The sequence below is a fragment of the Suillus paluster genome (genome assembly GCF_016628075.1).
Source record: "Suillus paluster strain FC165 chromosome Unknown EDB91scaffold_1, whole genome shotgun sequence".
NCBI lineage: Eukaryota > Fungi > Basidiomycota > Agaricomycetes > Boletales > Suillaceae > Suillus > Suillus paluster.
The window spans coordinates 1,541,389-1,567,843 of record NW_024537561.1 but is presented as its reverse complement, the minus strand read 5'-3'; the positions used below and the strand labels follow the sequence as shown (position 1 = coordinate 1,567,843).

The following is a 26,455-nucleotide window of genomic DNA, read 5'->3' as shown; positions in this document are numbered from 1 at the left end:
AGCAAATTATGTAGACGGCGAGAGAGACGCCTCGACGGACCCGAAGTATTCTGTCTCGCTGAGAAGTCATGGCCGAGACAAGCTGGCTGTAAGTAGTCAAGACTGTCGTCCCTAACCGTTACGCCAAAAGGCAGCAGTGATAATGAAAGCTCATGTTTCATTATCTCGGACAGTATTTATGCTGATTATGGGAACTCAGGTAAGCCACCGGGCTTATTACACTGGCTCAAATTTGCATAGAAGTGTATCGTCACGAGTTCTTAGATACGCTTCCTGCCAGGCTGCTATATTAACTCGTAATTGGACGTCGTCCTACGTTACGCAAAAGGCAGTGATATGAAGTAGCTATATCTCGGACGTTTTAGCGATAGGAAACCAGAAGCACCGGCTTACCTCCCGTTTTCAGATCTTTTTACCCCCACCGTGCTGCCCATCACGTGCACTGTGTTGTGTGGGAATTTATCGAACGGGAGGGCAAACCGGCCGCCCCAGCGAACCTAACATCTCTCATCTTTCTGTATCCAAACGATGGTGACCCCACCTTCTCGCAAGGCCGTCTTGGGTCTCTATGCCTCCACATTACGGACAACGAAATCATTCCGTTCATATAACTTTCGCAACTACTTCGTTCAAAGGACGAAGGACACATTCCGTGGGATGCAAGTACGTTTTGACTCCATGATGCTACAAGGGGTAGTATTCTGACGTGATTGCCTCAGACGGAACAAGATCCCGTCAAGCTTTCACAGGCATATAATGAGGCTGTGAAGGAGCTTTCAGTATTAAGACGGTGTGCAGTCGTGAATCAGTTGTACGGTGGTTGGCGGCTGGCAGTTGAGGAACAGAGTGACATGCGTACCCGAGGAGATACGTGAGCCAAGATACCACCAGATACTAGGTGTGGATAATGAAAGCAGAATAGAGATCATGTTCACCGCGCTTCGCAGATTAATGGTAACCACCAGTATCATATGGACAACAGTAGGAAGATGACATGACTTTGAATGTTGATTGTTGCCGGTCACCCGTCGAAGCTTCAACGTCATGCCGTTTTCTTACTGAACAGTGAAATGCAAGTTTGTTGGATTTGCCTCGTAACGGCTGTATCATGATGCGTGGAAGAGAATGACCTCTAGCTCGGAAAGTTGTGTATCACGAAGGTTTCTTGTCGTTTCATGAAGTACTTCGGGAAGCTGAGGATCCGCCCCAAGGCCACCCGAACCTCCACCAACTTGCGCCAGACTGTGACGAAGAACTCTGAGACATTTGGCCTTGAATGGATGGCGATGCTTTGGAGGTCGAGCCACCCTTAGCAATATTCGTGTTTAAGTCCTTCCCTGACAGAGCATCTTGAGTCTCTTTCCACTGCCTCTCCGCAACTTTGAGGCGGTCCTCGAACTCCTTTCGCTCCCTGCCGGCACGAGCTTCTCTATTTGCCTGTATCTCGTCGAGTTGTCTCGTCTCTTTCGTTTCGTCGCCGACAGTTGAACCCAGTACATAGGTTCCTGCACAAACAGCGGCGATGGTTGCACCTTGAGCGATGACGCGAACACGTAGCCAATTATTCAGAGATTGGGAGTCGCCGCGTCTCATTTTGACCGTAGCCATTATCAGTGCACCACACGTCACAAGTGTACCTGGGACAATGCAGAAAGTCAACACAACCATATAATTTGGCAACAACATTTCTTCATGCGCACCGACAGGGACTAATGGTTGCTCCTTGAATTTTCTCCAAGCCTTCTCTTGATAAGACTCCCCCGTGTGAAGACTTGGGGTAGTCGGAACAGCAGCAGGAGAGGTGGACATCCTGAATACTTGGCCCGTGACACAAATAAAGGAGTACTCAGACAGTAAGTCTGGGAGAATGCAAGGTACTGCAGATGATCGTACAATCTCACAAATAAATGTTGAGGTGGAAGTGGTTATGCAACTTTCCTGTCCCGAATCCCGACAACATTGACTGAACGGACATTTCCGAGCATTGTACCCCTACTTACTTACACCATGTCGATGAGCTGTCCGCCACTCCGACGCGTGTCCAGCCATGGGGACTCAAACGCTCACTGATCGCAAACCCATGGGTCGACCAACATCGATTGACTGAAGTTGACGAGCCGGTCCGTAATTTCTGCGGTAGTGACTCATCTGGGAATATAAGCGTCCTGGCTTCATCGCGCGAAACGGACGCAAACTTCGGCAGGGACCCATGTGTGGGATAACTTGTATGACGTTGCCCTCCGTCGCAGCACTTTAGTCCTTCATTGTACATGAGTCCCTTGGCACATGGGACCCAGTCCAAACTCACGAGTCATTGAGTCCGCCAGGACCGGACAATTTCTGTCACTCCAAGTTGCTCATGGACCACACATTTACCCACAGTCGCAGTCCGTGCAGGATGCTGCCTTGTAATCCATGTCCGTTTAGCGGCCGACCAAGTGCGCGAAACAGTAAATCATTCTTCACAACGAATCGTCAGAACCTGATTATGGGTAGCCTCAAATATCAGGTGCAAGAGCCATCTGAAGCTAACTCATCGTCTCTATCACTTTATCATTCTTACTCCTCAAGACAATGTCTCTACCTGAGAACGTCACCGTGCTTATTGTCGGCGCAGGCCCCGCTGGTCTCACAGCTGCACTTTCTCTCGCCCACCACGGGTGTCGTGATTTCGTCATCGTCGATGCCATAGTCGAAGGACAGAATGCATCGCGGGCTATTACCATACACTCTGCAACCATTGAGGTACGCTGCCACCCGAGCGTTCATAAGAAGGCCCACTGATGACCTTATGATCATAGGCTTTAGCCAGCATCGATGCAGCAGATGGCGTACTGTCTCAAGCCATCAAGGGGAAAGGCATCCGAATTACATCTCGCAGTTCGCAGATCTTTGAGGCCAGATTTGACCCTCTAAAGAAACATTCCGCCTACCCATACGCACTCTTCACCCCTCAAAATGTGACGGAGCTTGTGCTTGGGCAGAAGCTGCAGAGCCTTGGGATTCAAGTGCAGCGTCCACACAGGGTAGTTGGAATGAAACAGAATGAGGAGGATCCTCGCATCACCGACGTCTCCTTTGAGGATGGTCAAGTCGTCAGAGCTAGATATATCATCGGTGCAGATGGCGCCCGCTCAGTTGTGAGACCAGTGCCCGCTAGCTTAGCTTTGTAAATTGTCTAACGATCATCTCCAGATCCGTACCATCGCCGGTATAGGGTTCTCTGACTCAGCAGGCCCAAACCTGGTCAATAACGTATTGGAACAAATGGTCGCGGCAGATGTTACGTTCGAGCCTGAACCTGTTGGTCCACTGACCATCGAGGGCCACCTCAATGGCACAGTTTCCACAGACAGTTTCTTCATGCTCACACCATTCGGCAACCATTTCAATGCCGAGCTGACACGAGATGGAAAGCCCATTACAAAATCCATCTTCCGCGTAGGTTGTGCCGTACCGGTGAAGAAAGGACAGCCACCCCATGCGCCACCGAAGGAGTACATCCAGGATCTGATCGACACATACGGCCCAACGTGTATAACATCGAATCCATCTCTCAATCCGACACCTGTTAAGATCGACCAGCTGGTCTGGTCGACACGTTTCAGAACCCATTCAGCCATCGCTGACCGCACCTTCACGCGTCTTGGCGCTGCTATTCTCCTAGTCGGTGACGCAGCCCATATACATTCACCTGCAGGTGGCCAGGGCATGAACTTGGCTATCAGGGACGCTATTTTCCTTGCAGAGGCTGTTACAAAACACATTCAAGCGTCTGCAGAGAATCCGGATGTGGATGATACCATTTTGAAGGAATTTGCAGCGGCGCGTCACGCACGAGCGCTGGAAATCATCGGCTTCACCAAGAAACTTCTGAAACTCGCAAGCCTTACTTACGATAGATATGCTTGGTGGATGCCGCTCAGTGGGGCGTCTATCCGCGATATGATGCTGAGAATATTGGGCAGATTTGATTTCGTGCAGGTCGAATATTGCATGGGGCCTGAGTGGGCTTGGAAGACGGTAATCGCGGATCTTTGGATGGCTTGGTCAACGCATTTTGTATCTAATTTGTATACCACACACACAAATTCCCATCTCTATTTTTGAAAATAGGATAGACATGAAAGCATCAGATAATTTCCGAGCGACGCACTGGGGGTGACTTATACCGGTTGAGGAGTGGGCGTCAGCAATGGTAGACTCGGCAAGAATTTCGCGAACTCTGTCATGTGCAGCCAAGGGATGAACGTCTATAAACGCGTTTGCGCATAACTAGGCGAGGTACTGGCGACGACCATGAACCAAGGTCGTCGATCATCGTAAACGGGAAGGAGATCGGCGAGCAGCTGTATTTTGAAAACACGTGACCTCAAACGCGTCATTAATCAGGTAGTAGCTCTTCGGAAGTTAAGCACAGGTTCATTTGATACACATCACTTAATACATATGCTACATTATACCGTCCACAAACGTGGTAGATGTTATTACATACAATTAAGGCTCATCGACTATAATCGTCTTTCAATGTAGCTCTCGATCATACCGGCGGGTGTCAAGGGATATTCTTTCAGCTCTACTTGACCATTCACAACGACAGTGTTGGGTTGCAGCATCATCTTGCGAGGCTACAGAACCATGAGGTACATTATTTCATTCCAAGATCAGCACGCACCAGTTTCTTCTTGAGAACGACGTCCCGAATCTCGCTCTCCCATCCTTGAAGAGGCGTGGTGAGATTTGTGTAGAAGTCCCGTGTTCCGGCACCATCAGCTGTGCTCCTCTGGACTCGGAGGTCGATGAAAAGCTTTCCTGCAACAGCGCGTCCATGGATCAGGGATTTTTGGCGGTCAAGCTGGTCAAAAGGTATGAGCTAGGCGCTCTGGTCTGACGGTGGAGTGCAAAGAAACTGACGCGAATGTACAGGTTCTCTAGCAAAATATCTGCACCACGGACCTCTTCAAGGGTTACTAGGCCTTCCTTAATCATGTGCTGTGCGATTCAAGGCTGTGCCAAGACAGTCAGATTTCATGTCACTTGGAAGAGGCGGACTCACCGAGCTTGCATGTGCACCTGTCCATGCTTCTTCATTGTAGGGTCATAGAACTCAAGAGCACGTAACCCTGCGCGTGCCGTTTGCAGGAAAGTAATATAAACGATATCGTTGCAAGTCTTCTTATCGGTTGGAGGTGTCAGCAAGTAGTACAATCAGTGAGAGGTGTGGAATCGCGCCGAAAGTCTTGAGGATCGCCAGGTTGCTTGCGACTGAAAGCGACGCGGGTTTAGTAATCGTACAACTTCAAGAGATAGCAAAACTCACGGTAGAGGGCAACGACTTCTGCGCATACTAACTTATTTACCGGGTGTTCAACACGTCGACTCCGATCCTCTCAGTGGCAGCTTGGACGGCTGCGACCTCCTCATCCGTGATAGTTTGACCGAGGTAATAGTTGGAGATATGCCCATCCTTTGGTTTGCCGATGGAGAGGGAGTTCTCAGGCGACAGTGCATAGATATGATCTTTCAACTGGTTGGATTAGTACGTTAGCTTTGGTCATCGATTTGCATCTAGCAATTCACCGCATTCCACAACGGGATTGCATTGGCTGACTTCTCGACCACAGCGGCGAATTTTTCTTCGGAAACGCGAGGTACGATCTTTGTAAACACGAAACTCTTGTAGTTCACCAAATCATGCAAAACCTTTTAAAGGAGCCAATTGCACGAAGTACATGACCTGGCTGAGGGTTGCTTGCCTGGGAAGAATATTGCAGTACTTGCTCGAAATCTTGAGAAGAAAGACCAGATTTTTCGCTGAGTGCGTCCAGATTGGCCAAATTTCCACCGGTGCTGAAGGTGAGGATGAGGAGATCATAGAGCCTCAGCGCGTAGGAAGTCCACTGTTCTTGGATGATCCGAGCGCCTGCCCATGACGCTTGTCCAACGTAATGAGCGTAGAGCTTCTCCCTGGGTCTGCACAATATTCAACAACCAGCCTCTTGCAACTGACGTAGTATACATACGTGAGTTGTGAGAATGACTTTGCAACCTCGACATGGCAGATTGGAGGAGCCTTGTCGGCCAAGAAACGGTCTGCAGCTGCGGAAACCATAGTTCGCGGAAGTTGGGTACGAGGCGGTGCTTACTTACAATAACATAGTCAACAAGTAAGTTGTCCGCATGTTCACTAGTCACCGAGCTCGATCGAGCACTCACGGATGTCAAACACCGCCCCCTAATCTTTATCTCGCCACCAAAGTTGATGAGTTGGTCCTCGGACCCAGTACCTTCTACGTCACTAACGGTAGGTAAATGATACCATTTTGCAGGAATTTGTAGAAGCGCGTCATCCGCCAGCGCTGGAAATCATCGCGTTCACCAAGAAACTTCTGAAATTAGCAAGCCTTACGTGCGATAGGTATGCCTAGATGCCGCTTAGTCGAACCTCTCCGTGATCTGAGGATACGTGCGGCTTGGAAACCGGTAATCACGTATCTTTAGATGGCTTTGACACATATCGCATGCAAGAATTCCCGTCTCTATTTAAAAAAATAGGGTAGGCATGAAAGGCATCAGATGATTCCAGAGCGACGCCCTGGAGGCCGGTGGCGGAGGGGGCGTAAGTAATGGTAGACGGCAAGAATCCGTGGACTACGTCGTGTGCAGTCAAGGGATGAACGTGCTTGCGCCCATCTCTTCAAAGGACAGTTCGAACACGACGACGCGGACGAACTTGAACGCAGACGAACGCTGTGACACACTAAATGGATGCGGAAATCGGTGACGGAGATACCAGGAGATACATTTCCCACTCCGCGTGTATAGGATCCGAACGAGAGCCTCGGCCGCTTTCGTTCACGATCTTTTGTAGGTGAAAGAGGCATCAATCCCACGTTTGAAAGTGTGATGTAGGAGCGACCTTTACACCACGGAACATCATGCAAAGGTTGGGTACTACGACAGGAAAGTGATATCAGCTGCAGAACAATCCAGAACATGTACATGCAATGTCGACATCCACAGCTAGACCCGATGATGCATGATCACATGCATAGGCGAGCATGGGAGATGTTAATATTGATTGCTACCGAGCAGTGGGTAATAATTTGCACACCGGCCTTGATCTAATCATGATGATCGATCATCAGAAGTACACTGGGGTATGCCGTGCAGGCCTGTATGATTTTTGTACTTGTATCCTCGCTTTTGCGTGTGTCGGTTTCGAATCAAAGTAGATCACTGCGACCTTATCGTCGATCCATAGGTACTTCAAGTTGAGGTGGCAGCCGGATGACCTTGAATGAGGGGAGAATCGAAAACGGAGAATACGCGCCCCGCGCCGCTATGATAATTGCATGCCGGCTCGCGTTGATTTTAGTGCATGAACTCAACATGAGCTGGTCCGACCGCCCACCTACCGCTGGCGCAATAATAAACATCACTTGACCATGATCAACTCATAATCATCACATATATCACTGAGACGTAATTGGTTTTGAATGGGAGTAATAGAATGCAGATAAGATACATGAAATGGCCCTGCAAACTAGTACAACAAGAGCACAGGATGAATCTGATAGTGCTCGGGCTCAATGTTTCGCTTGCTTTCGTATCGCCTCGCGCACACGAACATAATTGTTCCAAAGTACCTTCCACTCTGCTTCTGGCGTGCCTTCCCCAGGCTCACCAATACCGCCAGAAAGATCTGCAGCGACACCCGCCCACCCAAGAGCGCGTTCATAACATTCGAGCGCGCGTTCTGCTCCGTCATCCTTCTCGCCCTCCCTCAGTATACCCATAAGATTCCAGGCTTCAGCAGCCGTCCGGCGAGCATCGCGGAGGAGGCTTTTTGCTGGTTTTCGCATTGTAGTTGATTTTACATACACGGGAATAAGGGATGCTTCTGAGGCGGGCGGATGAGGAATTGATGAGCCTGGTGCATCAGGATGGGTGAATGGGAGACCTGCAAGGGCAAGAGCAACTCGCTCGGATGATTCTGCAGCTCGCGTGAGCCACTGTATGGACTGTTCAGGTGCTGCGCGAAGGGCGTAGAGAACTTCCGCGAGATGAATAGAAAGCAGAGACGATCTGTGAAGTAGGAATAGTGAATGCAATGCCTGCGGCGGAGATGCTGCTGAAATCCTGGAAGGAGACGGAATGGAGCGTAGGAGATCAAGTCCGGACTCCTGTAATTGATGTGCTTGCTTGAGGTTGCCAGTTGTGGAGTAGTAGGCGGAAAGTGATACCAACGTGGACGCAAGCGTGCGTTGCGCAGACGGAGATGAAGGGACGGTCCGGGTTAACCGTGGAGCGGAGAGATCCGCTTGCTGAGTGCCCTGGGTGAGGTTGATGGTCCGCGTCCACCATGCGAGTGCGTCTTCGAAGTCCCCGAGGCGATGCTCAAGGTCCCCGAGCTTCAATGCAACCCGTGCAGCATCTGTGCCCTTGACAGGCAATCCAGCCCACACTCGCTCATATTGGGCCCGGGACTGTAGAAGTGCATCCCTCGTCCCCATACGCTCGAGAATAGAAGCGTGGCGGGCGAGTAGCTCACCCATAGTTTGTGGGCGTAACTTTCCCGATGACATCTTGCGTTCGGCAATGCTGATGGCAAGAGCCATAAAATTCTGGGCAACCTCTAGGCGAGCCTCTATGACGTTGAGACTACCTGCACCCTGTGAGCCTCGTCCCGAAGATGTATTTGAGCGGATGATGATCGCTCCCGAGCCCGTTCCCCAGTTCTCTGCGATCCATGCACTGCGAACGGCATGTCTTCCTTTGAATCCCAGTGCCGAGTCCGTCCCACCTAGCTCCCCGCCTGACCATTTCTCAGCCTCGTGATCCCACTCCCACCTGCGCACCTCGCTATCTTGGTCGCATGCGAGCTCGACGTTCTCCACCCACATGTGTATACCTTCAAATGCCGTGCAGCCCGTAATCCCGAGTGCAAGAATACCCACAAGAGAAAACTTCGCCAGGCGCTTGAAAAAGTCCAGAGTGAATAATGTCGACCGGGTGAATGGGTCCTCTATGAGCACATTGGGTTGGTCCACGCCTGCATCTTTTCGCCAGGACGTGGGTTGATTGCTCGTACTCTGTGATTTGAGCCGAAAATTTCGTAGCACTAGGGGTGCATAGATACGCAACGGGCGAGCAGGCAAGTTTGTAAGTGCTCTGAACATTGAGGCTGTTTGTTCAACAGCAGAAGCCTTCGGAAGGTTGCGGGAACGTGTTTTCGGATATTGTTTTAGATATGACTATCTTGACGAGAGGCTCGGTCGGTTAGCGCTAGTGCTCAGTGTGTCGTTGGTACGGGAAGCTGCAAGTTAGGAACACATGAGCAGGATTGAACATGCAACTCTGTCTTGCCTAGAAATGATGTCGATGATCTCTCACGTGACTGGTCGCGCCCTTTTTCCTACTTAAGTCAATCAGTGCTTACGATCGTATTATATACTACTTAATCTGAAGTATGCAGAAAAGATCAAGACCTCCTACTTATCATGTACGTGGTATGTTATTATACGGCGTTAACTGGCTCTCGCCGCTCCCTCCAGAGAAAGGTTACCGTCTGTACTAGAGCCGCCCGTCAGCGTAAAATGCTACATAAATATGTTGTGTATTATATTATACGGTACACACGCGTACGTGCTAGAGAAATATCCGTACATGATGATCGCAGTAGGTCAATTGAATCGGCTGTGTCAGCCGACCTCGTGAAAATGCAATGCCAGGTCACGGTAATGCCTCTTCCTTGATGCCAAGATCACTCCAAGATCGCAGCATTGAAACATCCTGAATGTTTCTTCCCGTTCTTTTCCGACGCATGTCTATTCTGCCGCATCACCATGAATGTCTCTGGGAACCAGGTTATGGACGCAGCTAGGACTCCATTTGCTCTAAGAGTGAATAGAAGAAAATACTTCTTGGCACCACATGCCCTGTCATCCCATTCGCGTTCAAGAATTGAATACCGGCATTGACGCCCGGTTCAATTTAAATCGGACAGCACCGTCACACATGTTCTCGCTTGAAACGGCGCGCCTTCCTGTCAGGCACGCGTAGAAGCTTCACCTGAACCAGGGTCAGCTGGTCTCCCCTACTTATAGCATGCATGCATCATTTGGATTCCTCGCCTCTCCTTTTCTATCGGGTCGCCTCTGGTGGGTATAGTAAGCGCCATCATGAACTTCCTCCCCTGGGTGTCATTGTTCTTCAGCACCCTTTTGGCCTCCGCGGTAGCTACTACCCCATCACAGACTACTGCTAGAAGGGATTCCAGTACCTTTGTGAGCACCAGTGGCTCTGACTTCGTGGTGAATGGGAGGTATGAATCAATATCTGTTGAACTACTGATCTCGTACTGATTAGTTTCTATCAGTGCCTTCAAGTACATCGGTACTAATGCTTATTGGCTGCCTACGCTAAACACGAACGAGGATATATGGAACTCGCTTGCGAACATATCAGCTCTTGGCATCAAGGTCGTCAGATTATGGGCATTCAATGGTATATTTCGCTGTTAAATACCTTCGATGTAACCGATGACAATCCATTACGGTCAGATGTGGACACTATTCCTGTGAATGGCACTTGGTTCCAGCTTGTTCGCAATAGTACCGTCTCCGTCAACACTGGGTCGAATGGCCTCCAAAAGCTCGATACAGTCATTCAGATGGCCGAGCAGCAAGGCCTATATGTCATTCTATCTCTCACGAACAACTGGTACCCTTTGCCGCTCTTGAACTCGACGGTGCCTCCTATCAATAGCACCGCCTTTGATGTCACACCTGGCACTAATAATACCCTTCCTCGCAACTATCTGTCTAATAACTACGGTTGGTCTTAATCGAACTTTGAACTCCTGCATCGTTTTGACGATGGCTTTAGGTGGCATGGATCTGTATGTTCGCCAATTTGGCCTCGAAACTCATGACCAGTTCTACACCAACGAGTCGATATTAACGTCTTTCATGAATTACACGACTCAAGTGGTCTCCCGCTACGTAAATAGTCCATCAATATTCAGCTATGAATTGGCCAATGATGCCAGGTACGTAATGGCTCCTTATGTTGCGGAGCCGCTCGGCTTTACACACTTCATCCAGATGCAACTCTACCTTACCTGCATCTGCTAGCTGTACAACAGAAACAATCACGACCTGGCATGCGACGGTAGCCTCTCACATTCGCAGCATCGATCCAAACCACCTCATCTCTTCAGGGTATGTTTACAATGTCATTCGCATCCCCCAGGCACCATTTGACCACTAATATAGAGTTGGAGGGTACATGTGTACAAATTGTCCCAAACTCTACCCTCTGACTCCAGCACCAGCACCTGTGACTTCACCGCTTCCCGGAAAAAAGAAGCGCACAGTAGCTCCCGTGACCAAGGAGCAGATTCTTCGAGAACGTTCTGAGAGGAGACGTCGTAACAGAGAAGCTGCGAAACGCGCGGGGACTCTGGTGGAAGACGGTGTGCGGGTAAGAGGACGATGGGTTTCGACTGGTATGTGGAACTTGTAGTAGCATTCTCTTGACTGATTATGTTTGACAGCTACCAAGAGGCAGACGACTCCGAGTTTGGGGTCAATGTATGACGGTTCATACGGCGTCGACAGTCAAGACATCTCGAACATTCCAGATATCGGGTTCTCATCTTTCCAATTATTCCCTGACCAACAGTCCTATGGTACTGATGACCCGAACCTTACGCCTTCGCAAAACGTGGAGCAAGATGGCACCCAGTGGATCACCTACCAGGCCCAAAGTGCTACTGCGTGAGCAGGTCTTGTGATCGTCTAATGCATCTTGATGTCTGATTTCTGTCTCAGCGTTGGAAAACCTGCAGTACTCACCGGCTTTGGTCTGGTCACGCAGTCCAATGCTCCTAGCTTCGTGCCATTCAACTCTACGGTTGCTCCATTTGCTTCCGACAATTGTGAGAAGCTTTTGATACAAGTTACGCTTAGTTCGATGTCTGATTTATTCTCCCAGCGAGTTCCAACGCAACCTATGGTGTGACCAACCAACAGCAAGCAGACACTTACACGACATGGCTCAACAGTGCGTTCTTCACCCTTGGTATCTTTTTCGAGCCTTACGAATCTTTGATTAGCCGGCATTGCTGCCGGACTCAACGGCATAGTTCAATACCAATGGGGTCAGTCTAACCTTACAGCTGCACCGGGTACTACCGTCTCCCCCCCTACTACCACCGGAGAGCAGTCTACGCCCAGTAGCCCAGGACAGTCATCCACTCCTTCAACAACGACTGGCGAGTCCCCCAATGATGGTTACTCAACGTTCGTAGTCCAGTCATTTTATTCTGACATGTACTAACCTCTACGTAGTACCGGCTCGAGTACTGTCCAGCAAGTCCTTGGGTCTGCGGCCCAGGCGATTGCCGCGGACTAAAGACACTTCTCCTGATATTTGAGTGGATGCTATTTTGATTTGCTCTCGGAATGTGGTGCTTCATGTACACACTATTTCACAATCTGACGATGATATCACCCTTCTTGTATATTTGCACCGGACTTCCAGTACAGTTGTTTTTACAACCATCGATGTAACTTTAGATTATTAATAGGTGCCGCGAGTAGAATGTGTTCTTATGACGTACTATTAATATTGCCGCGACTCACGATCGATCAACGGTGGTTAGGTTCAGTACATATTAAACCCGGTTTACAGCTTCAATTGAGTCGGTTCACAAAGACCATCGTAAGGCCATTGATCATCATGCTGATAGATTAAGCTAGAAAGATGCTGTAAAGGTAAAGATAGTCGTCGGGCTGTGGCCAGATGACAGGTGGCGTGCAGGAGCACTTTGCGCAATCAAGAGTCTGAGACACGGGTCCAAACACGAGGCCTAGCGGGGTTGATGGGCGAATCAGGAGCTATCAACTTGCCGCCAGCGTCCACATGAGTTCGCACTCATTCATTTATGTCTCCGGGATAGGGTTGACGCGTATGCAGTGTACGTGACAGTGGTGGTTTGGTAGCAGATCGAGCCTGGCAGGTTGTGTAATGCAATAGTGCACGCCATCGAAGCCATGTTCGAATTAGAAACATCCAAGTCCCTGATTGCGATCACCCATACCGGGTACCATGACGTGCTGCTGTGACGGCAGCGAGTAATGCGATGTCCTTTGCCATCGGGTGCTGCTGTATAGTTGAATTTGCCTGACGAAAGGGTGGCTGGCGGGTCTGCTGATGAACGGCATGGTGCTATTTCTTGTGTCGCGAGTTCGGACTTTGGCTGCTGTTTGGGAGCGCAACACTGTTATAACATCTGGTCATCTTTGGAAATGAAGGGACCAACTCAGTGCTATAAGGAACCGACTGTGAGATTCGCCAAAGGACAGCGCAGTACCAGACCCCCTGACACGGCTCGGAGGAAGAAGGCAATGCGCGGGCGCAATTCTGGTGATTTGATGCTGTACTCGCATCGTGGATCTGTGATAACTAGGGGAGTGAGCCAGGTAGGAGGTGATTTGAATCATTTGATCCATCAGAAAACTGCAATTTTGTTCCCAGCACAGTATGAACACCAAGGGTGACGCAGTGACGTACTAGTTCTAACTTCTCCCCAGCAGTCTACGCCCTAGACGAATATGAGATAGCTTGATAGGCTCGTGACCAGGCTGGCGTATACTACCACAGATGCTCGATTTGTTGAGATCTATCATCTAAGTCGCTTGAGACAGCAACTGTTCAGAAGTTTCACACGCTCGTTCGATCTCTCCAGGCTGCATTCACGCCTCGTCATTCGTGCCCATATAGCGTCGAGCTTGTACCTGCGCCACTACTAGGAGCGGTGCACGTGCGTGCAGGGGTGCTCGGCCAGCAGCTCCGTACGGATGTAGCATTTGGAGTATGCAGAGGTTCCGGATTGGTCGCTATTCGGTTATCATGGAAGAGTGTGGCTTCCTGGCCTAGTGAGTTATGCACCTTCATGATAACCAACGACTGCCTTCATTCTATAATATTGGGTCTGGGGGAGACTAATCCCAGGGAAGGCAGACGACATTTTCTGCACAAGTCCCCTTGTGAATGGGATGGGTGATGTCTTTTCTTCATCGATCATCGATCATCGATGGGGTCTAACTTGGTCTAACCTGTATACCGCCCTGCCGCTAGTCAAAGTTCGGTATGCTTGACAATTGTGGGCCCGAACCTTGCATCGTCCATTGATGCCCACAGCATTACCATTGGATGGATTCGATTGTGGCTTGGTGAACACTACATATGCCGAGTCCCGACGAGTCCCCTTAAAAAATCAATTGGATTGGTGCACCGCAGGATTATTGTTCGAGACGTTTGGAAATAACACTTTCAACAAGCCTCTCAAGAGTTGGGGCTTGTTTTTGCATGCCCTACAGGTAGACCTCTTCTCCTACCACTTCTAACTCCTTCATTTAAGATCGCAACCCCTCAGCAGACTGGGGTTTTGACGAGACGACGGCCCTTCAAACTCGTCCGTCCGGAACGACAGTCTCATGTTCAGTACTACGGATATGCAGTCTCTCACGATTGGCTTATTTAGTTTGCGGAGCAACACTGGCCAGAAGCACCGGCCGACCCAACCGCCATAAAATACGAGGACACCGCACGGACCAGAACATATGAGCCCATTCAGGAGTGGACGGCCATCTACACTATGGCATGCAAATGTTTCGATCTCAAAGGCTCGGTGCCTTCAGAGTGGATTGCTCTGTACGATGGTGTTTACGACAACGAACTCATGAGCATTCAAATTGACACCGTTGATGTGCTAGCTGTGTGCTCGAATCAAGATGACTCTTATGAATAGCGTTTTATCCATAGCCAAACGAATTATATGAAAAAGTTGATGGGGCATGCACCGCGATGGTGGGTGAATTGTGATACAGAATTCGATTGAGTGTGAGTAGCGCAAGGAACGAAGCTTATATCATCACGTACCGTCCTAATTGCTCAAGTTGTCTGTCAATGTATTAAGAGGCTCCAAATAAAAATTGGTACCGTAGTGTATTTCCTGGCCCCGACGTGGTGCTGGAGAAACATTTGAGACGACGATGGACGTTCATGGTCACAGTCACGTCACGGTGTCACGACATTGTGCACGCGTCGCGAACGACACTCATAATTTCTGGTTCGTCTTGAGACTTGCGAGCTCAGTGTTCATGAAGTTCTTCATCGACAATCTACCTGTTTGTATTATCATGTTAGCAAAGAATTGACGCTGAAGCCCTCTGCTTCAGATTATCTTCCCTTATGACCGAATTTACCCTGGTTCGTGCATCCAATGCCGGTCATGCCTGAACGCTGACTCTGTGGCGTGCAGAACAATATGCGTACATGTGTGATCTCAAGCGAACCCTGGACGCAACAGTACAGCACGCGTGGATATTGTCCTGGACCTGTTGTGCTAACTATTTTCCTCTAGGGGCACTGCGTTTTGGAGATGCCTTCAGGAACAGGGAAGACTGTTTCACTGCTGTCTCTAATTGTGTCATACCAACAGGTACGGTCGAAGCTCGTATCGAAGCTGATTTCTGAACACGTCTTGCTAGTTTTACCCCACGAAACGGAAACTTATATATTGCTCACGAACGGTTCCGGAGATTGAGAAAGCATTGGCCGAGCTGAAGCGTCTCATGGCATACCGGATTAAGTTTGCGGAGACGCCCGAACAGCAACGAAAAGAAGAAAGCTTTATGGGACTTGGACTCACGAGTAGGAAGAACCTTTGCATACACCCAGATGTAGGTACCCTTTGTAACGACACAGCCCGTTCCACAGCTGACATTTTCTTGGTGTGCCATCTATCCAGGTTTCTAAGGAGAAGAAGGGCAAGGTAGTCGACGCCCGTTGTCGAGACCTGACCAATTCTGCTACATGTGAGAAAGGTCGCGCGAACCCAGGTTCAGTCGAATTATGTGATTGGCATGAGGTGAGACAGTGAAATTTACCTCAATTGCTCCATAGGTGTTGAGTTATCTTAGAACCTGGGTAAAGGCGAACCTGGGTCCTTAATATCGCCTGGCATATGGACACTAGCAGATGTTCTTCAGCACGGGCGAGACACTAAGACATGTCCATACTTTACAGTTCGACGAATGGTGAGTGACGTCAATATCATATCATATCATTCAAATCAACTGTCCAAGATGCCGTTCGTGGATGTCATCATCTACTCATTCCACTACCTGCTTGATCCTAAAGTTGCCGAACAAGTTTCCAAAGAACTATCAAAAGATGCCATCGTTGTTTTTGACGAAGCCCACAATATCGGTAGGACCTTGTTGAATAAGTCTTTGGGTTTTCTATAATTCATCGCAGACAACGTATGCATCGAGTCATTGAGCATCGACCTGACCCGACCGATGTTAGACTCAGCTGCTCGCAGTGTCGTGAAATTGGGCGAAAAGATAGACGAGTTAGCGTTTTTTTTACTATACTGTGATGGTGGTACTCAGAACCTTTTTTTTTCAGAATCAAGAAAACGGACGCAGCCAAACTGCAGGATGAGTATGCAAAACTTGTCGAGGGGCTACAGGAATCGGCGGCGGACGTTTCTGACGAAGACGCATTCATGGCTAACCCAGGTTCGTCGAGAAAGAAAGCAGCCCTCCACTCAACTGAAATTGCCAGGAAAGTTCTGCCGGACGACCTCCTCAAGGAAGCTATTCCAGGTAACATCAGAAAGGCCGAACATTTTGTGGCGTTTTTGAAACGATTTGTGGAGTATCTTAAGGTGCTCAGACCGACACCCATGCAGCACACTCCGCTGATAGTTACATAGACCAGGATGCGCGTTTTGCATGTCGTTGCCGAAACGCCATTGTCATTCCTACAGCACTTGAAAGATATCACTTATATTGAGCGACGACCGCTGCGGTCAGTATTGCTTTCTTCCCTCCAGTGTTCTTTAATTTAAGCCGCATCAGATTTTGTGCAGAACGACTACAGTCGATGATCCGTACACTGGAATTGAATCGGCTAGATGAGCATTCAGCATTGCAGAAAGTCGCAAGTTTCGCAACCCTTGTTGCAACTTACGAAAAGGGTTTGACCACTGATTCTCATTGGGATCAATCCTAACTCTGTTACAGGGTTTCTACTCATTCTAGAGCCATTTGAAACCGATAACGCGACCGTTCCTAATCCCATCTTCCACTTCACGTGAGTGTTTGGTTGCCTATCCTGAAATTTATTGCCTGCTCACCATTAATTTCAGATGCCTCGACCCATCGCTCGCAATCAAACCCGTGTTCGAGCATTTCAGTAGCGTCGTAATTACGTCGGGAACCATTTCTCCGTTGGACATGTATCCAAAGATGCTGCAATTTACCCCCGTCGTGCAAGAAACATATCCCATGACGCTCACGCGCAATGCGTTCCTACCGTTGGTGAGTCCTGACACCGATATTGATGCCCTTCTTCACTGAAAAATGAAAGGTCATCACACGAGGAAGTGATCAAGTCGCTATTAGTTCGCGTTTTGAAGTCCGAAACGACCCTGCTGTGGTTCGCAACTTCGGAAGTATTCTTATCGAATACAGCAAGATCGTACCAGACGGTATTGTGGCCTTCTTCCCTAGTTACCTTTACATGGAATCCATCGTCGCTGCTTGGAATGATATGGTAAATTTGTATGCCTTAAGATGAAACTTCATTTATCATCTTCTCAGGGCATTCTGAACGAGGTCTGGAAGAACAAATTGATATTTGTGGAAACGCCAGATGCAAACGAGACGAGCATCGCTTTGGAAAACTATCGCCGAGTGAGAAACGCCCATGCCACAAAGAAGTTCAGTTGCTCATTGATCTATTGCAGGCTTGCGACAATGGCCGAGGAGCTGTTCTCCTGTCGGTCGCACGTGGCAAAGTGTCAGAGGGTATCGATTTTGATCACAACTATGGGAGAGCTGTGATCATGTTTGGGTTTGTGATTCAATTGATAGATCAGAGCCAACTGATAACATAGGCAATAGGGTGCCATACCAATACACAGAAAGCCGGATATTAAAGGCACGGTTGGAGTATTTGCGTGATGCATACCGGATAAGAGAGTCGGAGTTCCTTGGTTTTGATGCCATGCGCAACGCCGCTCAATGTGTCGGACGTGTCCTTGCGGGGTAAGACTGATTGGGGTCTCATGGTGTTCGCAGACAAGGTTCGTCTATCTTTCGAAAACTAATCGTTGGCTAACTTGTCGACTATGACAGCGTTTTGCCCGTGCCGACAAACGTGCCAAGTTACCCCGATGGATAAATCAATACATCACGGAGGTTGCTTCTAACCTCTCCACGGATATGGCCTTAACACTTTCCAAGCTCTTCATGCGCACAATCTCGCAGAATCCAAACGAAAATCAGACAGGTGTATCATTATGGACCTTGGAAGATATTGAGAAAGCACAAGCAAAGCAGAGGGAACAAGCGCTACTCATGGAGCAACAACAGCAGGTAGACGACATGGATGTCGAGTATGGAGACGGAGGGATTGACGATGACATGTTGGGGGACTTCGATGTGTAGCTATACATACATAGAGATATGATTTCTAGGGAAGGCGATCCTCAAAACCACTAAGGTGGCGAATATAATCACCTAACCTAACTGAAAGACGACCACTGTAAGAGTACATTAGGTGATCCAAGACGTGATATATATATACGAATTGTCGTCGGGCGTCCAGTGATAAGGTATGTCGGATGAGTTGCATCCCGTCATTGCGGGCACTTGGGACATGTTCCCGGAAGCTGCGGACAAAGTAGATGACGGATCAACACTAGAACCAAATTTAGAGTTGAGAACAAGTACTTCTAGTGTGATCAGCCGCTGGGGTTGGCTGGGGAGAATAACAATAAGCGACACAAAGCTTCGCGGGAACAAAAAAGCCATCATGATGGTTGTGTGGCTTACCCATAATACCGACGGCAATTGCACGGTCTCCCCGGTGATCCGCACGAGGGTCGGATGACTGGTACTGAGGTTGCAGTCTCGTGCAAAACAATCAATGTAAGTGTCGCCTTGGAATGTGAGATGACCGCACGCCGTATTTTTCGTGAATCGCAGCTGTCTGTGGCACATCTAGAAGGAAATGATGTCAAAGCTATTTCAGTTGATGTGGCGAAGAAGTTTGAATGAGGGTCCTTACCTTCGTCGGCGGAGGTAGGACAACACTAATAAGCAAGCGACAGGTTTTTGAGTTTACCAAAGGCACTGCTTTTCGTGACTTCGTGAGATCTTCCCGGCGGTATCGTTAATTGGCAGGTGGTTCGGGCTTACCGCAGATAACTGGGAAGGAGAAGGTCGTTGGTGCTGAGGTATACACTGGTATACAACTGAGACAAGGAGACCCTCAAATGCTCCTGCTTTTAAGCCGAGAGGGCGCACAGTATAATTAACTATTACATACGATTCATCTCGCGGTACAGCTCCGCCAACTCCCGTGTCATACCAATTTTTGACCCATAGGTTAGACCTTTGCATCTGCTTTCTGGCAAAAAAGAACGGGTCTCAAAATCTCAGGGATGACGGTGCGAACTTTGAGCGAAAATTTCTCTCTTTGACCTTGTTTGTGATTGATCGACGTTCATGCCGATGAGCGCGAGGCCAATGGAGACGTGAGCTTGTATGTCATCCAAGGAAATTGTTGCCCGAAGTCGTGGATCCATTATCCATTCCGTGGAACGTCCAAAAGGTACGATCTTACCGGCAAGCTTCTCTTCCTGGGTATTATCAAATCCCATTTTATCTCTCTGAAGCTTGGAGGCGGTCAGGATTTCAGGCAATTGTATAAATAAATCGACATTTGTGAGATCGACAGACTCGTTCGTCAAATTTAAATGAGTCGGGGGCTGAGGCGGCAGAACGCTACGAGCGACGACGCGGTCCACAAACCTTGTCGCGGTGGCCTACCAGGCGGCCGGCTCGTGATTTGTCAGAGCAGCTTGAAGCATTTTAGCGGCTTCGCACCTCTAATACAAATTATCTAAAGAGACAAGGTTGGCCCAGCAGCCAGCTCCTATCCGATGCCTGTGGATTGTAATTTCTCGCTCGATGATCTGCAAGTACTGTCGAATATATCATCTATCCTAACATCCTGACTCGGATATACCACAGATAACCAGGTTCTGAATCATCACTGATTTTGAAGGTCGTTTGTTGCTGAAGAACTTCTTCAACTTTCCTTCATTTTGCGATAGCAACGTGTCCCCCAACTTCCAAATTTACATGAACATTTCTGTGTGCTCCTGCAAGTCACCGATGTTCCCACCTCGGTCGATCAGATGACAGTCGCATGTTGCCGTCAAGGGCTACAGCTCATGTAGATTTTCTAGATCCCTCTATATTTGGAGAAAGTTGCCAATCGATGAAATGAAGCCGTCAATGACATAGTCTTTGCTCTGGCAGTTCTTCCACGACTTCGAAACCCTGCGCTGAAATCGGCATTTCGTGGCGTGCGGGCACATCCAAATTTGCATTCTCTCTGGGGGTCGATGCGGCACCAGGAAATCATTTTGAACCTAATGCATATCTGTGATAACGACCTCCCCTGTTGGGACTACACACCTTTAAAAAACTTTCATTGCATTCCGCGAATAGCAAAAAGCTGCAACGGAATTTAGTCACCACATTCATGCGAGTGTCACGTTACCAATACCAGCCTGGCAGAGAAGCTGCCCCTTGTTTTTAGTATACATGATTAGACGGTGAACTTATACCGGGAAACGGCACCCGAATTTATCTTTGACGCGGTCACGATTCAGCTCAGATAAACAATATTCCCCTCTCACCATATTCTGTTCAATCTGCAGCCATGGCGGGGCGTCTTCGCCATATAAGTGACTTCCGCAATGTGCATTTAAATACTGCTCACATGGTACCGCGAATGTCAAGTTAATTTACTCACGTTGAATTGAAGAGCTTACGAGGATGCAACCATTTGTCTGTTGTTATCAGCTGAGCATGCTCCGGATTTATTGTTAGATATAGATTGACCTCGAGTTTTTGTGGCATGCCGCTGCTGTTTCAATACGTGATTGGTAACATCATCTATTAGCATCAAAACCTTCGTTAACCAGGTCATCTGTCAGTGCGTGGCGTGTTGTGGCGTGACGTCGCAGGATGCCGCCTTCGTACCGATTCATATCCGACTTCAGCTCTGGCAACTGGTTAATCAATGGCGCCAAACGCATATACGGGACTGAAGGGGGGCCATCGCCATGACGCTTCGCGAGATGGGCGTCTAGTCATGCCTGGGCATGCTATAGTAATAGCGACGGCAATAAGTATTGTGTGAAAGAGCAACGATCGCTGTCCGGTTGTCGAGGATTGGAGACGACACGATGACTCGCGATGAGGACACCAAGGAACATGATGAGTTGCACATAACAACGATCCACTGACGTACAAAACCAATCAATGATCCAAAGGACTCGCGGCGTAAAGCTTGCCAGAGGTATCCTCTTAACTTAGCCCACCTTGTCACTTGATGCAAATGACGTGTTTCCGTCCCCGATTTTTTTTCAGACTGCCTTTCATTTGTCATTGAGAGCACACTGCAGCTCTCAAAACGAAGCACAGACAACCAAATAAAAAGTGAGGAGTACTTCCAACTCAGCCCTGAGATATACAAATATGCATTATACGTCCTAACCCCAACTTAGTCTAATGGTAGTGCAAAAAGTAAATGCACCTCATGTCAGTGCAGGAATTTCCTCTGACGCCACCTCTGCGACCTCATCGTGAGAAATCTTCTCCCTGTTATTCCGTATTGGCTCGCCCTTAATGACCTTTTTTACTTCTTCGGCATCCAAAGTTTCATATTCTACTAGGGCGTGTGCAAGCTACAAGCGCACAAAGACAAGCGAGTGAGACATGAATGGCAACAGGAACAAGAAACGTGCGCACCCGATGTAGTTCCTCCTTCTTCTCCGTCAGAAGTTTGGTTGCCCGCGCCTCGCCTTGTTGCAGTAACCTAACGGCAGTATGGTCAGCATAATAGAGCAACCCTCAACAGGAGTTACTCGCTTGGTGATTTCCACATCGATCTTCTCCCTCGTTGCAGGGCTTATCGCTTCATCCTGGTCGCTATAGAATACTGGGCCAACCTTTTCCGAAAAACCCCATTTCTACAGATTGACAACCCAAGTAGTAGTGAGATGTAATGCGCCAAGAGATATCATTTGATTTATGCTAACCTTGACCATAGCCGTTGCCGTACGAGTGGCATGCTGAAGATCGGATGAGGCGCCGCTTGTCAGGCCCCCGGTCCCATAAACTGAAATTCCTAGTCAGGAGTTGTGGGAGATCAGGGTGTGAAGAACTCACTAAGTCCCTCGGCCACGCGACCGCCCATGCAAACGTCAATCGTAGCTTTGAACTCCGTCTGCGTTACGGAATATCGGTCATCTTCGGGAAGTTGGGAAGTCTTGATAAATGTCAGAATCAGCGTGATTCGTCAAGTTCTGAAGTGCATCTGCACGTACAACACCTAGCGCATGACCACGGGGAACACACGTAACCTTGTGGAGAGGCATAGCGCCTTCTGTATATAGGGCTGTCAGGGCATGTCCTCCCTACCACCGTACATCAGACATCGCAATTTCCACGCAGATTCATGACGCACCTCGTGATAAGCGGTCAACAACTTGTTTTTCTCGTCAATGTACGCGCTCTTCCGCTCAGCTCCCAAAAGGATGCGATCCTACATAGATGCGAGATAGGGTTAGAAAGTTGCCGTCTACATTAGTCAGCAAATGAATAATGCGTGCCTTGGCCCATTCAAAGTGCTTTAATGTGACCTCACTATATCCTTCTTTTGATGCTTGTATGGCAGCCTGACTGACATTAAAGTGTCAAGTCTCTGAAGGGCGAAAAAAGCGTGTGCTTCACTCACTTAACCATGTTTTGCAGTTCGGCACCGGAGAACCCCGGGGTACCCCGCGCTAACACTTTGGGGTCGACAGCTAACGGTAAGTCCATCATCATTTAGTGACAGAATTACACTGAACAGCAGAAGATAAAAACGTACCAACACTTGCGACTACCTCCTTCATGAAGTGTTGAAGGAGTTGGACTCGGCCGCGGATATCGGGCAAAGGCACAGCGATGATCCTATCAAAGCGCCCCGGGCGCGTCAAGGCGCTATACGAGAATTTGTCAGGGACATCAGTGCCAAGGATTCCAAGCTTAGTACTGACAGGTCTAGACTTTCCGGGAAATTAGTCGCGGCAATGACAATAATGCCTTCACTCTGTAAGAAACCGTCCATTTCAACGAGCAGCTGATTCAAGGTCTGTTTCATGTAATGTTGGTCCCTGTGACTGCGCTTGCCACCAACAGCATCCAATTCATCGATGAAGATGATGGCAGGCTGTCTCTTCCGGGCAATCGCAAAAAGCTCTCGAACGCGCTTAGCACCAACACCCACAAACATCTCCTCGAATTCGGAGCCAGATGCGAAGAAAAATGGCACTCCGGCTTCTCCAGCGATGGCACGGGCGAGCATCGTTTTACCGGTACCGGGAGGACCTGTTAGCAGGACGCCCTTGGGAAGTTTACCGCCAAGAGATGCGAAGACAGTGGGATCCTTCAAAAATTCTACGATATCGTGAAGTTCCTGAATGGGCGTGAATCCAGGTCTTTTCAGGTAGTTTATAACCACAAAGCTTACCTCCTTTACTTCGTCAACACCATGAACATCGCTAAACCGTATGGTCTTCTGTTGAAGTGGCTCAAACTCTGCTTGCCGAGGAACGGGTTTAAGCAGGCCAGAATTCTCCAAGAGGACAGACAAGATGACAAGAATGACTGTTGGAAAACACGAGATTAATGATCTGAAGCTCATCAACTGAGATGCACTTACAGAATCCACCCAAGGCAGTCAAAACCAAGAACCGCACAAGACGCATGATTGTAGACCCTTTCGCTAGACGTAAAGTGAGATGCAGTATTCGCATATGTTGATGACAACTTACGCTCACTGATAGTGACATGTATCGGATTACCGCTTACGCCATTACCCTTACTCAGGGCAGCTGCAAGATTTGCCATGTCTGAACTCTGGGAAGCCGGGGCACCATCAAGTCGAGAAGTCGCGAGCAAAGGTTCTGCGCGCCCTGCAAGTACATCGGAAGCAATCTCTTGACTTCGGGATGGAGGTGGTGCCGGTGATGATGTTGAAGGAGCGTCAGACGGGGAATGTGAAGAAGTAGCAGGGGAATCGGTTGGTGAGGTTTCTGAAGCGGTAGTAGTACCATCAGCTGAAGCAGCAAGGAGCGAATCGCGTCGGCGAACGGCTAAGTTGACAGATGCCTCTTGACCAGTCTTGAGCAAGGATGTAAGATACAGCTGGAACGCCGCATCGGACCGAAGTAATGGTGATGCTGAATTCTATCAAAAGCAAAATAAATGATGAGTTGTACCACTGACGTGAAATGCAAAATATATTTACGAATTCGCACATCCTTTCCCAACGGGTTATTACTACTTCATACCCAGCTTTCACTTGCGTGTCTACAAGGACTTGATACAGGGACAACTGCTTAGCAACATCATCTGGATTAGCGTTAGCGTCTGCTTCTAGACGAGCAACTTTCGCCACGACTGCGGGGGCAGGCGTAGACGATGCTTTCGACCAAGGGAATAATGACAGCGCGCGTCGGAGACACGGCTGCGCAGTTAGAGGTTGGATCCGGGGTTGGGTTATTAGTTGAGATGGTGTATATGCGAGCGTAGATCTTGAGTAGGGTTGTACAGGTCGAAAATTAGAGAAAGAGCGGAACGATATGCATGACTTTGGAGACAGAGAAGCGACTGAACGCCCTTGGGCGCGCAGGATGCCCGGTAGCTACGAGATAACCAGTTTAGTAACGTATCAATTGCGACGACGGTTAGCTTACCAGGAGGTGCACGGACATGCACTGGAGAGTATGAAGGGAACTGGTGCTAAGTGCTGCGACAAGAGCTTTACAAGGCTTTACAGCACACGCAAGAAAAACAGTCAGCGTTACGTAAGCGTACTTCTCATACAGCACTGATTAGATGCGTTTTGAACAGAACATGACTGACAAGCAGAAAGGTGAGTCGTTACTAATTCACGGGAGCTGCTCTGAATTATTATTGTTGCTACTAGTCATCGTTGCTCTGACATCTGCGTCCGAGACATGCACCGCTGCACTCTCCGCACTCGCTTCCCGAAATCAGCGAGATGAACCTGAGCCCCAAACCTCAGACCTCGTCGTAATCCTAAAAGACCTAGACTCCCTCCTTTCTCTCATATACAACTCCAGCACCAAACTCGCTCTCGCGCTCAAACCATCATCGCCCACCTACTCCGCTTCTCTCCCCGTGATCGTGGATCTAACCAAATACACGTCTAGCATTGCACATTGCATCAATCTTTTGAATGCTGACTTACATGGGGGCACTCTTATAAAGGAGGTGCAGCATAATGCGACGGTTATTTTGGAGGCTTTGCGTGCAGTCGTGCAGACTTTCTTGAACCTTGCTGCCCGTGGTCCGTCGATAAGGAGTGGCGCAGCAGGAGAAGACTATCTAGTCCGTACAGGCGCTCTTCACGATCTCATCACACAAGCCCGTGGAACCAATGGGATTCCAAAGGACAACATATCTGCTATCTGTCGAAAATGGAAACAGGATCTAGGGGCTCTCGATGATGGTCTTCGAGAGGTATCTGAAATGATAGAAGGAGTCGAAGGGAGTGAAAGCGACAATCTCGAGGGTGATGATGACGACGACGGTTGGGATGAACTTGGTTTAAGTGACACAGGAGCAAAGATGAATCAGGACGAACTGGCTCGCGCAAAAAATGTACAGCCCTCGTCTGCTACTTTCCAATCAGCTCTTTTTAAACATGCCATTTGTCAGGTCCACTCCATACTGCGGTTAACCACATTATTGCATAAGCGTATCCTCCTGGATCTGCTTTCTTCTGCGCCGATCATGCAACCTCCAAATGTTGCTCTAGATGCTTTGCTTTTGCAGTCACACGCACTCCTGGCTGCGTCCGACGAACTGGTTGCATCGCTGTATGTTCCTCAGAACCCTGCTACAATCAGGAAGGACTCGTTGGCGCTGCTGGGTGTGATTAATGCGCTCCACTTACAACTACGAATATTCTTCCCAGATACCTCCTCCCTAGAACAACAGCTCTCCGGGCTCAGCATCGAGGGAGAGTCAACGCCTAGCAAGCCCAAGGCAGACAAGAAGTGGTTTGATATTTGTTTCGACCAGGTAACAAAGACGTCCACAAATCTCGTTTCTCCGTACAAGCCACCCCCAGGCGTTGGCCAGAAACCAAGATGAAAGACGTTTCACTGATGAAGTGTCGGCTGTGCGAGCAGAGAGTACACGAAGTTTCTAATATTGCAGTGATGTAATTACAGCGTAGCTGACAGTGTCGCGTGTCCGAAAGCAAAATGTACGAG

At 48.8% G+C, this 26,455-nt stretch overlaps 11 protein-coding genes across 11 annotated transcripts; 5 read left to right on the top strand and 6 right to left on the bottom strand.

The window, feature by feature from the left end:
- The first annotated feature begins 496 nt into the window (after positions 1 to 496).
- Positions 497 to 1,024, top strand: EDB91DRAFT_35534 (uncharacterized protein). The gene is made up of 2 exons (XM_041326987.1): positions 497 to 663; positions 720 to 1,024. Exons 1-2 carry the CDS (start codon positions 529 to 531, stop codon positions 873 to 875), a joined length of 291 nt encoding a protein of 96 aa, XP_041184616.1. The 5' UTR covers positions 497 to 528; the 3' UTR covers positions 876 to 1,024.
- A 335-nt stretch (positions 1,025 to 1,359) lies between these two features.
- Positions 1,360 to 1,979, bottom strand: EDB91DRAFT_1192936 (hypoxia induced protein conserved region-domain-containing protein; the record flags this gene model as incomplete). Its single annotated transcript, XM_041320556.1, has 2 exons — positions 1,701 to 1,979; positions 1,360 to 1,637 (listed from the first exon to the last, which is right to left on the bottom strand). Coding segments are annotated over exons 1-2 (387 nt in total), but the record flags the coding sequence as incomplete, so codon positions are not given.
- A 619-nt stretch (positions 1,980 to 2,598) lies between these two features.
- On the top strand, positions 2,599 to 4,392 carry EDB91DRAFT_1094378 (uncharacterized protein; the record flags this gene model as incomplete). The annotated part of the gene is made up of 4 exons (XM_041316877.1): positions 2,599 to 3,140; positions 3,196 to 4,100; positions 4,157 to 4,165; positions 4,231 to 4,392. Coding segments are annotated over exons 1-2 (937 nt in total), but the record flags the coding sequence as incomplete, so codon positions are not given.
- Positions 4,393 to 4,511: 119 nt separating this feature from the next.
- Positions 4,512 to 4,989, bottom strand: EDB91DRAFT_1233511 (peptidase family M49-domain-containing protein; the record flags this gene model as incomplete). The annotated part of the gene is made up of 3 exons (XM_041321108.1): positions 4,512 to 4,628; positions 4,676 to 4,855; positions 4,957 to 4,989. The coding sequence occupies 3 exons, from the start codon at positions 4,987 to 4,989 to the stop codon at positions 4,512 to 4,514; spliced, it is 330 nt and encodes a 109-aa protein (XP_041184613.1).
- Positions 4,990 to 5,356: 367 nt separating this feature from the next.
- Positions 5,357 to 6,112, bottom strand: EDB91DRAFT_1041841 (uncharacterized protein; the record flags this gene model as incomplete). Its single annotated transcript, XM_041312959.1, has 4 exons — positions 5,357 to 5,527; positions 5,581 to 5,703; positions 5,733 to 5,973; positions 6,024 to 6,112. 4 exons carry the CDS (start codon positions 6,110 to 6,112, stop codon positions 5,357 to 5,359), a joined length of 624 nt encoding a protein of 207 aa, XP_041184612.1.
- A 1,363-nt stretch (positions 6,113 to 7,475) lies between these two features.
- EDB91DRAFT_1094364 (uncharacterized protein) lies at positions 7,476 to 9,339 on the bottom strand. Its single transcript, XM_041316876.1, has one exon. It carries the CDS (start codon positions 9,180 to 9,182, stop codon positions 7,590 to 7,592), a length of 1,593 nt encoding a protein of 530 aa, XP_041184611.1. The 5' UTR covers positions 9,183 to 9,339; the 3' UTR covers positions 7,476 to 7,589.
- Positions 9,340 to 10,184: 845 nt separating this feature from the next.
- On the top strand, positions 10,185 to 12,420 carry EDB91DRAFT_1241827 (glycoside hydrolase family 5 protein; the record flags this gene model as incomplete). Its single annotated transcript, XM_041322126.1, has 11 exons — positions 10,185 to 10,327; positions 10,382 to 10,509; positions 10,566 to 10,838; positions 10,891 to 11,053; positions 11,109 to 11,225; positions 11,280 to 11,512; positions 11,561 to 11,783; positions 11,838 to 11,944; positions 12,001 to 12,069; positions 12,122 to 12,308; positions 12,357 to 12,420. 11 exons carry the CDS (start codon positions 10,185 to 10,187, stop codon positions 12,418 to 12,420), a joined length of 1,707 nt encoding a protein of 568 aa, XP_041184610.1.
- Positions 12,421 to 15,065: 2,645 nt separating this feature from the next.
- On the top strand, positions 15,066 to 18,533 carry EDB91DRAFT_1241826 (uncharacterized protein; the record flags this gene model as incomplete). Its single annotated transcript, XM_041322125.1, has 20 exons — positions 15,066 to 15,200; positions 15,252 to 15,282; positions 15,335 to 15,381; positions 15,437 to 15,514; positions 15,564 to 15,755; positions 15,824 to 15,943; positions 15,996 to 16,112; positions 16,161 to 16,284; positions 16,333 to 16,429; positions 16,486 to 16,598; positions 16,650 to 16,747; positions 16,796 to 16,890; positions 16,941 to 17,059; positions 17,106 to 17,175; positions 17,231 to 17,402; positions 17,452 to 17,637; positions 17,685 to 17,777; positions 17,831 to 17,937; positions 17,988 to 18,111; positions 18,222 to 18,533. The coding sequence occupies 20 exons, from the start codon at positions 15,066 to 15,068 to the stop codon at positions 18,531 to 18,533; spliced, it is 2,430 nt and encodes an 809-aa protein (XP_041184609.1).
- A 95-nt stretch (positions 18,534 to 18,628) lies between these two features.
- Positions 18,629 to 19,259, bottom strand: EDB91DRAFT_35356 (uncharacterized protein). Its single transcript, XM_041326978.1, has 3 exons — positions 19,156 to 19,259; positions 18,819 to 19,088; positions 18,629 to 18,757 (listed from the first exon to the last, which is right to left on the bottom strand). The coding sequence occupies exons 2-3, from the start codon at positions 19,086 to 19,088 to the stop codon at positions 18,725 to 18,727; spliced, it is 303 nt and encodes a 100-aa protein (XP_041184608.1). The 5' UTR covers positions 19,156 to 19,259; the 3' UTR covers positions 18,629 to 18,724.
- A 2,268-nt stretch (positions 19,260 to 21,527) lies between these two features.
- EDB91DRAFT_1094321 (ATP-dependent metallopeptidase Hfl) lies at positions 21,528 to 25,035 on the bottom strand. The gene is made up of 16 exons (XM_041316875.1): positions 24,908 to 25,035; positions 24,460 to 24,855; positions 23,984 to 24,398; positions 23,872 to 23,934; positions 23,680 to 23,816; positions 23,207 to 23,625; positions 23,038 to 23,150; positions 22,903 to 22,972; positions 22,778 to 22,847; positions 22,633 to 22,710; positions 22,493 to 22,582; positions 22,335 to 22,434; positions 22,205 to 22,284; positions 22,035 to 22,135; positions 21,915 to 21,981; positions 21,528 to 21,850 (listed from the first exon to the last, which is right to left on the bottom strand). The coding sequence occupies exons 1-16, from the start codon at positions 24,923 to 24,925 to the stop codon at positions 21,701 to 21,703; spliced, it is 2,367 nt and encodes a 788-aa protein (XP_041184607.1). The 5' UTR covers positions 24,926 to 25,035; the 3' UTR covers positions 21,528 to 21,700.
- A 32-nt stretch (positions 25,036 to 25,067) lies between these two features.
- EDB91DRAFT_1241824 (uncharacterized protein) lies at positions 25,068 to 26,333 on the top strand (the record flags this gene model as incomplete). The annotated part of the gene is made up of 2 exons (XM_041322124.1): positions 25,068 to 25,086; positions 25,141 to 26,333. The coding sequence occupies 2 exons, from the start codon at positions 25,068 to 25,070 to the stop codon at positions 26,331 to 26,333; spliced, it is 1,212 nt and encodes a 403-aa protein (XP_041184606.1).
- Positions 26,334 to 26,455: the final 122 nt, after the last annotated feature.